Source organism: Arachis hypogaea, chromosome 13 (assembly GCF_003086295.3).
Source record: "Arachis hypogaea cultivar Tifrunner chromosome 13, arahy.Tifrunner.gnm2.J5K5, whole genome shotgun sequence".
In the NCBI taxonomy this organism is placed as follows: Eukaryota; Viridiplantae; Streptophyta; class Magnoliopsida; order Fabales; family Fabaceae; genus Arachis; species Arachis hypogaea.
In genome coordinates, this window is record NC_092048.1 from 3,561,073 (window position 1) to 3,573,625 (window position 12,553).

Consider the following 12,553-nt stretch of genomic DNA (forward strand, 5'->3'; position numbering starts at 1 on the left):
TTTTGTATCTCATTGTTTGCAAAGGAATTCTAGATCACATTGGAGGCTGTCACCACTCACCAATGCATTCCCAACAACATGGTTAACACTTGGCAGAATAAGCTTTGCTCAAATTGAATGAAAAGATAGATTTCATTCTCAACATAACTAACAAAAGTGAAAAAGATGGATCCTAACTATAACAATAGCAACACACAAAAGTCATCTGGTTTATTTATTATATGGTTATGTAGGTGTATATACTATATTATCTTATTAACCCTGAAACATTTGATTTTGTCATAAAGAATTTAGAAGCAGACAAGTGGGTAGATAATAGGCAAATAACATTGACATGGAGCCCCCTCTGATGAATCATAATTCATAAACATGTTGCATAGACTCTAGGTAAAACGATTGATGAAGAGTATGTATATACTACTATTATAATACACCAACAACTAAAGATAATGGAAGTGAAACATTAAATATTGGGTTACAAAAATAGTTGGTAAAGCAGGCTAATAGGGTGATAAAAGAAAAAAGAATGGTCCCAAGAGCATTCCCTGTTTAATCTATCATGATTAATGATGAGAATCATTTCTGGGTCAACTTGCACAAAGGAAAATGCAAACAATACCTAAATTCAGGAATTACAGCTGGAAATGTGGACAAGACAAGGTGTATAACATCATAGATTAGTGGACATAAATTTTTGACAAGTTTATCATACATTGCAAGACTAATAAAAGAAGCAGCAAAGAATGAGCATCAAAGCATTAAACAGTGAAACTCCCTTGTTTTTATTGGTTTACATAAGTTGGATAGCAGAACATATCTGTGTAAGCCTACTCAGTAATCTCATCAAAAGCAGATAAAAATTATGGACCGTGAAAGTAAGAAACACATCCAAATAAGCCATGTTAAAAAAGAAAAGAACCCGAAATTCTCATCTAGGGAATGCTACCCCATCAACAATTAACTTAGTAAATGAGATGAATGAACATAGAAGAACCCCCTTCAAAGCTAAGTTACCCGCACCACGGTTGAGTCAATCTAGACGCATCTCCCCGGACCAACCCATAACGGCGCAATTGTACACAAACACTCCGACGTGCTCCTTCACGCCAAGTACCTGCCAATCGATGGTTCCATTGCTGACACCTGTTTTAGGACACCATGAATTCAGTACAACAGCTTCGCCTTCTGGACCTCTTTGTCCGCCAACAACAAGAAGTTTCTCTCCACAAGCCTTGAAAGCCAGGCCCCATCCGTTCGAAGAATCGGCCCGAACTGGAAGTCTTCCCAATTCGCTCCATGAATTACTGTCCTTGTCGTATTTCTTCACCATGTTGGTTAGATGCTCAACTGCATACAATTGATTATCCACCACCGCCACAAGTGGAGGTGCTTGAGCAGCCCCATTGACATACGGATACATGCCCTCGATTTTCCGCCAACTTCTTGTCTTAAGATTATACTCCTCCCCACAAGTCAATGAAGCAGTAGGACTCGACATTCCACCAATCACGTAGAATTTGTCGTCCATAAAGAAACCAGAGCACAATCTACGCGGCGTATGCATGTGTGGTAACAATTCCCATGTACCCGATGAAGAGTCATACAACTCAGCAGAATCTAGAACAGTTCCATACCTATCGCTTCCACCAGCAACGATAGCAATCGAACCAAGACTGCCAGATCCGAACAAACAGCGAGGTCGGTTCATGCCCTCACACTTCACCCATTCACGACAAACCAAGCTATACTTCCAAATGGCAAAATCCATCAATTCACGGCCGAAAACCAACAGCTCACTGCCCACAGCCAAGGACTCCTTGTCTGCATGGTTAAAACACTCGTCGCAAGGTATCCTAGGTAGCACTACCCACCTATTTCTCTTAGGATCAAATGCCTCCCACCCTCTCGGATCGCAAACTAAATAAACCAAATGCTCCAACTCAACAATTCCCAATTTCTTCCTCAACTCAGATAAATAGCCACTCTTAATCAGCAAGTTGTACCTCTTATTTATGCATGATAGTGAAGTATAATCAGATCTACTAACCCAAGCAAGGCAATTAAGCGCAACATCGTCAATAAGACCAGGGAGAAGCGAATCACTTGGTCCATTCCTAGAAAAACCATCATTCACTCCTTCCCTTGAATCCATCCTCACAAAGCTACTCACTTTCTCATCATCCTCTTGTATGGAAGAATCAGACCGTAATTTCTTTGTCATGTTAACAACTCTTCACTGTTTCCAAACCAAAAACTGCACAATTCTTTCACATGCAGCTTATACCCAAATCCCAATATGGGCATGCCGCTAATCTCTATCTCTTTATTCTTTCCATCAATTTCAGAAACTCCATTTTAGAATATGTAATCACCTTATGCTAAAAAAAATCATCCCTTTCAGGGTCTTCACCCAATTTGCACGTTAACTGGAAAACCATAACCTCATATAAAAATAGGAACTAAAATGCAAAAATAAACAAATAAATAAAATAACAACAAAAACAAATCAATAAGCAATATAAATACTAGAAATTCTGAAAATACCAGAAAATCAGCAATATTCTTTATTCCTTTTTTCTGAATTTCCAGCTAAAGGGGCAGAATCATCTGCAAATTCATAACAGCAACAACAACAACAACAAAGTGAACCAATTTGCATGCAAAGGCAAAACATCCCAAAAAAATAAAAATAAAAAAATCAAACTTTGATATAAAGGGCAAGCTCTGATCCAATTGAAGAATAAAAAAAACAAGTCCGGAACCAAAAAAGACGAATTTCCAAAAACAATTAACAGAGAGATAAGAAAAATTTTAAAATAAAAATAGCGTGCGAGGTACCTGGAAATGAAAGAAAAGGAGCGGATCTAAGGTAGGGTGGAACCGCCGCATGATTCCGCCGGAATTGGGGCGCCGTCAAAACATGGTTTTTCGGCCGGAAACCGGCGAAGGAGGAAGTGAGAGAAAAAGGGAAGAAAGTGATGTGATGGAAGAGAGAGAGAGAGAGAGAGAGAGAGAGAGAGTTTGATACTAAACTTTACTTACTAGAAACTAATAATAATAAGTAGAAAATTGAGAAATAACAATATAAGAGTGATTTAAAGGATGAGTTTCAAGTGTAACCGGAGCAGCGGTGTTCCGGTTGTTTTAACTGTTAATTTGAATTATAAAAAATATATATAATATAAAAAAAATTTTAAGTGTACCAAGAATATTGGTGTTTCAGTTGTTTTAACTGTTGATTTCAATTAATATATACTATATATATTTCTTATAATTCAGATCAACGGTTAAAACAATTGGAATACCAATGTTTCTGATACATTTTAAACTCTTCCTATAATATATATTAATTAAAATCGACGGTTAAAATAATTGAAACATCGATATTCTCAGTACATTTGAAATTTTTTCTTATAAATAATCTAATTTCTCAAAATGGTGCTTATTGTTGTTGTTGCCCTCACCCTACGTTTTAGGGTATTCCACACTTTCACTTTTCTTTTTCTCTTTTGGAGTATGGATTTACTCTAATAAGAAAAATAAATTCTTTTTAGACATAGTCCACTTCCTATTTAGATTTAAATATTTTGGGATCTGTCAAGTTATTCCTTTCTTTATATAAAGTTGACCACTTCTAAGAAAACAAAATATATGGAACTAACTTATAGTTAATCAATATTAAATAATTTTAAAATATAAATTTAAAATTTAAAATTTAAAATTAAGAGTTTATAATTTAAGATTTAGATTTAAAATATTTTTTAAATAAGTGATATAAGTGAAAAAAATACCTAATATTACTCTATACGAAAATAATAGTTAAAATACTTATATATATTATATTAAATAATTCAGTAAAATATGTTAAATTATTTATCATATAAAAGTGAAGACTTAGATACAATATTTTATATGAAGTTAATAGTTATGTGACCGTTATTGAGTATTAACTTCACATAAGAATAATTAATAACTCTATATGAGTTTCAACCATAAAGATAATGGTATTTTTTATTGAAATGCAAAAATAATACATATATATAAAAAATCAACTACTAAATTATTTATTATATATTTGTGTCAATTTATATTTTGTATTTTAATATATATTCAATACAGGTAGCTAATTTGCAAACTGCATTTTGTATATACATAATATAGTTGATTTCATTAATTATTTAATATTTTTTAAATTTTTTAAATTTAAAAATAACTAATTTAAATTAACGAGAAAAACATGTTAATTTTTCAACCATACATACTACAATGGAATTGATATTTTGTAATTTCATTATATAAGGTACTATATTGATTCTCTTAAATTTAATACCTTATAAATTATATAGGTAATAATAAAATGATTTCACATTGTTATTGATTGACAAAAATTTAAGTTATCTATTATTTTGATAGTTAATCACTATAATTTCTGTTTTGCTAATTTTTAACTCAGAATAACTTAAATTGAACTTATAAATCAAAATAATAAGACTTAATTTATAAGTATTATTAGTATTAAACAAATTTAATTATATGAGTATTCACATCTTTTATCATATTAGTGAAAGTGTTTGACTCAATAATTTAGTATGGAATCACATACTAATTCATAAACTCCAAACATTTGATTTAATAATAATATAAAAGCATTCATATTAATAATAATAATACATAATATTTAAACTCAAAAAGCTATATATCATATCTTAATATGTTAAAAAGCAAATAAATACAACCCAAATTATAGATTAACAAACTATATATTTAGCAACACTTCTTACTAAAAAATTATTTATGTCTAAATTTTTTTTCCCCATTGGATACCAACATAAACAACACTACAACTTGAAAAATATATTACTATATCTCTTTCTAAAGTAGATTTAGACAACTATGTGGTGGATAAAAACATATAAAAACCAAAACACTCACAAGAAAAAAACAAAATACCCACAAACGAAAATCAAAACATCCATAAAATGCCATACAAACCCAACAAAGGAACAAAACTTCAAAAAAAGAAAAAAAAAAAAATATATATATATATATATATACAAGAAGATAACAATAAATTCTATTACTCTAAACCAATAAAATAACATAACACTATGGTAATAGTAACCCCGGGGAGAAATGGATTATCTTACCATAGTGAACCAGAAAAAAAAAAAAAAAAGACGGAAATGTTTGGTAACAAAAAAAATTATCCAAAAAACAGTCATAACTTACCTTATTTAGTATTCATTAATTGTTGCGACAATTAATGAATACTAAATAAGGCAAGTTCTGGCTGTTTTTTTTGTCTCCCTAGTATTATCTTAAAAAAGATATTACAGGATAAAAGATTATATTTAGTAATATTAACTGAGAGAAAAGTTTAAATAGATTTTTTTTTTTGTCACAACAACAACAATTATTATTATTATTGTTGTTGTTGTTGTTGTTGTTGTTGTTGTTGTTGTTGTTGTTGTTGATCAATAGTTGACATTAAACTAGACCACAAGTCATATATGAAAAAATAGATTATTTCATATATATATATATATTTTAAATTGATCTCATAAATTATCGTCTTGAAAAAAAAAAGAGCTTCAACAATTAAGGAGAAAAGTTTGACCAAGTTTGCAGCAACTTCCTAGAAAGTAAGAGCCATTTATGAAGATCGTAGTTTTTTGCTTCATAAAGTAGGAAAATACAAATGAAAAGAACAAGAGCAATTTGAAATTGGTGCTAGTTATTATCACTATGCTTGAAAAGAAATTTAAATATTAGAAATAAAATTTAAACTTATTTTTATGAGTTTATCCCATTTTTTAAGAGAAAAAGGAATGGAAAATTAATTACTGATCGAATTTCAGAAATTGACTTTAATTTATATTACTCATCTAAGTCTCTGGCCTTATTTATATTTAAAAATAAAGGATCAACTGAAGGAATTTATTGAGAAAAAAAGAGAAATCACCAATTAATAAAGTAAACTTTTACTAGGATAGTCTAATTTAGAGAGTCTAAGAATAATTTTTCTTATATAAATTTATTTTGTCTTGGGGCTTGGTTATGGTTATTCCTTGAATTATCCTTGATAATTAATTTTGATATGTGATGTCTTTTTTGTTTAAAAAAAATTAAAATTAAAATTATACTAAAAATAAAAAAATGAATAATGAACTGAAATGAAAAAAGTAAAAAAAAAAATTTATATTTACAATATTATTAAAAATTGACTAATAGTATTATTGTTCTTTTAAAACAATACGTTAATTCTTTTTTATAAGTTTATTTAAGGGTTAAGTACGATTTTGGTTCTTACGATATAGACCAAAAATTTTTTCATTCCTAACTCTTTTTTACATACAAAATGGTTTCTAAAGTTTAACTTAGTTTTAAAATCGTCCTTATTTTAAGGACCAAAATCATACATAAGTGGATCATAGACTGCTTCTTTTTCTTCTTTCCTTCCCCCTTTACAGGAGCAGAACCACTTTGTTTCTCTTATTTTTCTTTTATTTTTTTTATTTTATAATTTTTTTTGTTAGGGGTAATTTGATCTAAAATTTTAAGATTTAAAAAAAGATGATGATTTTAAAATTTGGTTTTAAACCTTAGGACGATTTTATATGCAAAAAAAATATTGAGGAAGAAAAAAAAATTTTGACCTATACCTTAAAGACCAAAATTATACTTAACATTTTATTTAAATAGTTTTTTTTAATAATAATAATAATATAATTGATCTTTTTTATTAATTGGCTTTTGTTAATGTCATTCTTGCTAATTCTCCCTAGATTTAACCACCATTGATTAGATCAATTACTGAAATCTTATTATATTTATTAAGAATAAAGTTTTTATAATATCTATGTGACAGCACGTAAATTCCATTACAAAATAAAAAATGAAAAAACGCTTACCCGAAAAAAAGGGATCACCGCATTAGCAAATAACAACCATTTTTTCAGTTTTAGAATATGTTTATTAAAAAAATAAAAAGGAAAAATAAAAGTAGGTAAAGAGTGGAGAAAGTGATGATAAATTTATTTGAGATGATTGGGAGACACAGAGACCAACAATTTCACATCAACACAGCGCCGTCCTTTGCTGCCTTCTTCAATCTCCTAAAATGGAAAAACACAACCATTTCACATTTCATATATTATTTATATAATTACATAATCAATTTATATTTATATTAATTCTTTTTTTCTCAATGTTACGATCCAATATTAGGACAATAAATTTTGATGTACTATATTATAATATTTATTACCATTCAAAATCCATTATTTGAATAATCAATTATATTATATATAGGTTAATAAATTATAGTTCAAATGACATAGTCTCTTCATATTCAATTAAGAAGTTGCGAGTTCGAGTCTCCTATCTTTGGTAAAAAAAAAAACTATATTATATATAGAATTTAATTTTGAAAATTACGTATGTAGTTTTACACATACATTTAATTACGTAATGTTATATTTGTAAAAATAATTATTTTTTACATTAATCGTATAAATAGTCATAAAAAAATGGATGTGATATACGATTTTTACACCATCAGAATATCAGTGCATCAAAATTAAACTCTTATATATATATATATATATATATATATATATATATATATACACTAAAAATTACATACTAATCGATCATCTATATAAAAATACAAAATGACTTTATATTTAGATTTATAATAAAATTTTACAAATAACATAATCAAACCAGATTATATTTATAATCAAAATAAAAAATGATAAAATTTTACAAATAATATAATCAAATTAGATTATATTTATAATCAAAATAAAAATAAAAAAACACAATTTTAGTTTATTGAATGTTGACTTTTTTTTTTTTGAAAATTTTGAAAATTTTATTTTTGCTGAAAAAAATTGATTATTCTATTATAAAAAAGTTTGAATGATCTACAATAAAAAAAGTTTTATTATTTCAATAATTAATTGTTCTTCTAAAAACAGTATGTCACATGTAAACATACATAAATCATAACAACTAATTTATAATATTCATAGAATATTTTAATATTTGTAAAATAAAAATTTAATTATACTTTTGTAATAATTAATTAAGAACGTATTTAAAAAAATTAATATATCTAAAACTAGAATGTTAATTGTTCTTTCGGAATATATTATTATATTTATTAATTCATTGAAATAATAATTTATTGATAAATGTTATGGTGTCTAATTATTATATTTATTAATTTAAAAAATATAAAAATAAATAATTTTTAAAAAATTAAAATTTATTACAAAAAATAAATTAGACAAAATTTAGGCAAAAATTGATAGGAACCTTAAAATTGGCCAAATTTGTTATTGGAGAGATGTATTATTGGAGTTAGGTTTACTGCAAAGGAGGTACATGACCAATGAATGCACTGCAAAAACAATTTCTTTTTGTGTGATTGCATCATATTTGAAATAAGAGAAAAACAAGAAACAGAAACAGTGAAAGAAAATAAATTACAAGACAGCACAGTACTGTCACTGTTAGTTAACAAGATTTATCTCATTTAAGAACTGACAAAGTACACATAAATATCTACTACCTTCGTCCTTTGTATACAAGTACAAGTACAACCACATACACATATACATACACATACATTTCTTATTTTAATACTAACACAAACTTCAATACTTCTGTCTTTCAATTTCTTATTTTAAATTTTATTCTCCTTGTTAATTTTTCTTTTTGAAAGTAGCCAACACTTATATATAAAATTATTTAGTCTTTTAAAAAAAATATTCAAAAAAATATTTTTATCTTTTTATAATTATTTATTTAGAATTTAATTTTGATATACTGACTATAAAATATTTTATATAGTCGTATAATTACATCCGTTTTTTTTTATAATTATTTACGGGGGTATTTATTTTTAGCGTTAAGTATGATTTTAGTTCCTAAGGTATAAGCCGAAATTTTTTTTCGTTTCTAACATTTTTTTGTATACAAAATCGTCCCTAAGGTTGAACTTAGTTTTAAAATCGTTCTTTTGCCAAAATCTTAAAATTTTTGACCAAATTATCCTTAACCAACAAATTTATAAAATAAAAAAAAAAAAGAGAAAGAACGGACGAGAGGGAGAAAGAACATGGAAAGAAAGAAGAAGATGATGAAAAAGGAAAAATGGAGGCAACTCCCACACTGATGTCATGATGTGGTCTTCTCCCCAGTTCCTTTCTCCCAAACTCGTGTCTTTGTCGTCCTTCTTTTTGGTGGCGGCGGTTCGACAACAACGTCAGAAGCTCGAGGATGGCGCAGCGGCCCCCTTCTCATTCTCCGATCTGTTCTTCCTCTGCCCTTTCTCACTTGCACTCTCTCGTCTCCCTTACGGTGCTCGACGGCGACTGCTCCGCGTCGCTGCTCCTCCCTAGTGTTCTAATTCTACTTCTGTTTCTGATTTTGTTAATCACATTGTTTCTGATTTTGATTTTGTTAACCCATTGTTTCTAATTCTAATTCTGTTTTTTATTTTGTTAATTCATTGTTCTTTTGCTTTTATTTCTTCTGTTTCTGATTCTGTTCATGTTTCTTCTTTCTGTTTCTAATTATGTTTTTAATTCTATTTCTATTTCTGATTCTGTTTCTATTTTTGTTTTTTTTTATGTTTATTGCATTATTTCTGCTTCATTGTTGTTGTTGTTAAAAAAGAAGAAAAAAAAAGAAAAAGAGATGCTGTTGTGATGGAAAAGAAGAATAGAAACTAAGTATTTTGGTGAAAAAGAAGAATGGTATTTTAGTCCAAATGACGATTTTAAAATCAAGTTAAATCTTAGGAACGATTTTGTATGTAAAAAAAAGTTTGAGACGTTTATATTTTAGGAACCAGAATCGTACTTAACCATTTATTTTTACTGATGTGACGTTACATAATTGGATGCATTAAAATTAAATTCATTTACACGGACAATGTTTTAATATATATAGCAATATAATAATTTTAAAATAAAAATAATTGCTCATTTTTTTATTCATTTAAGATTTTATCGTACCAATATGTATTAATTAACCATTATACTGAAATAAGCATCATCTTTATAACTTTATTATAATTTTATTTATTTATTTACCAATGTCACACATGAATACAAAAATACTCGTATATCTCACAACCTAACCTAATGATTATTTTATAAGAAAAAAATACAACATGTATAAAACAAAAGCCAACAAAATTGTTTATTTATTTAATTATTTTACGATAATAGAACTGACCACTCACTTTGGATCTCCTTCCATATTTTGGGGGGAAAAGTAATAAGAAAATTTATTCTCTTTTTAATCATAAATAAACAAGCCCACGTGTTGTTCACATGTGTAACTTCACCCACTTTAAGAAAAAAGTATGCTTAGCATCTAACTAAACTAATTATAAATGGGAAGAAATTAAAGATGCAAAGGTGATATAGATAGATTGAGTATTTTATATATGATAGTTAAATATAAAAAATTCTCCATAATATTCTATAAAATGAAATTCTATATTATTGTACACATTTATAATAATAAATAAAAAATAAATTAATATAACATGTCACATTTAGTAAGTACACGTAACACAAGAGAATAAATCAAAGCAGCAGGAGAATGAGAAAAGGTGAAAGAATCCAATACGTTTTATCTTTTTCTTTATTCCCATGAAGAGCCATGTGATTTGTGAATGTGCCAAAGTGAAATTAAAGTGTATATATATATATATATATATATTTGATTGGGGGTAATAAAAATGCCAAGCAACACTCCAATGTGCCACTTGTCGAACTCACAAGAATTTAAACTTTTAAGAAAAAAAAAAAACACTACTATAGTGTAATTAAGAAAAATAAGTTATATAACGCTGTGGATTGTAACAGTCCAGACCACCCGCTAGCACGATATTGTCCACTTTGACACACAAGACTTCACGGTTTTGTCTTTGACGATAGGGATGATAGCCGAAGCGGACAATATCGTGCTAGCGGGTGGTCTGGGCTGTTACAGATGGTATCAGAGCCAGAACTCGGATTGATGTGCCAGCGAGGGCGCTGGACTCCCTTAGGGGTGGATTGTAAGGCCTTCATCGGTTGGAGAGGGGAACGAAGCATGTCTTATAAGGGTGTGGATACCTCTCCCTAGCATGACGTGTTTTGACGAGTGAGTGTGGGGGTTTCGGCTATCATCTCTATCGTCAAAGGCAACGTAAAAAATTTAAAAAACACAAAACAAATGCGTAAAAAAATCAACTATATAAGATAGAAAAATTTTAAGTGTATCTGAAACACCGATATTCTAGTTATTTTAACTATTGATTTTATTTAATATATATTATATATATTTTTTATAATTTAAATCAATAATTGAAACAATTAGAATACTGGTGTTTTAAATATACTAAAAACTCTTCCTATAGTATTTAACTGCAAAATCACAAACTATAGAAGATAAAATAAAAACATCGAGATATAAAACTTTGATATTTATGTTTATTAGGTGCGAGTAAAGATGTTTTTTTTTGAACATGTAAAAAAAACTAATTTAATAGTTTTATCAATTCATTCGTCTGTTCAAATAAAATAATATGTAAAAAAAATTGATAAAATATCTATTTAAAAAATAAATAAAATAAAATAATAAACAAGAAAGTACATAAAAATTTAAAAATATTTAAAAAAATTATATTTAAAGCGATCAAATAAAATTTATACGTAGATAATAATCTTATTATAAATATAATATACAATAAGATTCAATAATTTTGTCTCAGTTGTCTGATTTATATAATTGATCCAACTTAATAATATAGTAAGACTTTGTTGTTGTTTTATTGTATGTCTCTCATTCAATATACAACTCTAAATTTTATCCATTTACTCTAAATTTTAGTACTTAGTAGGTTAAGTAATGTATAAACATAAAGTTTGTGTTCTTACAATTGCTGCTGTTTAACACTTATCCAACGTCTTGTTAGTACACACAATATATATGAAAGACGATTGACAATATATATATATATATATATATATATATATATATATATATATATATATATATATATATATATATATATATATATATATTCAAGTACAATTATTTTATATGAAATTGATAATTAAAAATTATTAAATGATAATTTAGTCAAATTTATCAAATTATTTAACGATTTTTAACTATTAACTTTACATAAAATTAACTATATCTAAATTTTTTTTGGTTGCCCACGGTATCTCCCAACCCGATAGGTCAAGAACTAATTGACTAATTCGTCGCAAATCTGAACTCCATTTAAGGGTTTGCCGCTGGCCAATGGGTTGCTACATGTATAAGGCGGGATTCGAACCACCGACACTTACTTAAGCGGACGAGTAAGCTGACCACTCGACCAACCCAAGTTGGTTTTTTAAGAGTTTATATTATATATACACAGAGAGAAGAATTTAACAATTTCCATAAATAACATCTACTATACTAGGTGGTTTAGTACAATAGCATTTGTTTGACACAATAATATCATTATCATAGGTCTAGTACTCCCATGTGC

General features: G+C 27.7%; 1 protein-coding gene across 1 annotated transcript; it reads right to left on the minus strand.

The window, feature by feature from the left end:
* Positions 1–758: 758 nt before the first annotated feature.
* LOC112736522 (F-box/kelch-repeat protein At5g60570) lies at positions 759–3,070 on the minus strand. Its single transcript, XM_025786025.3, has 3 exons — positions 2,839–3,070; positions 2,545–2,607; positions 759–2,426 (listed from the first exon to the last, which is right to left on the minus strand). Exon 3 carries the CDS (start codon positions 2,219–2,221, stop codon positions 1,031–1,033), a length of 1,191 nt encoding a protein of 396 aa, XP_025641810.1. The 5' UTR covers positions 2,222–2,426; positions 2,545–2,607; positions 2,839–3,070; the 3' UTR covers positions 759–1,030.
* Positions 3,071–12,553: the final 9,483 nt, after the last annotated feature.

What these genes read in the sequence shown, in the direction of transcription:
- LOC112736522 (XM_025786025.3), bottom strand. Translation starts at nt 2,221, where the DNA reads ATGACAAAGAAATTACGGTCTGATTCTTCCATACAAGAGGATGATGAG.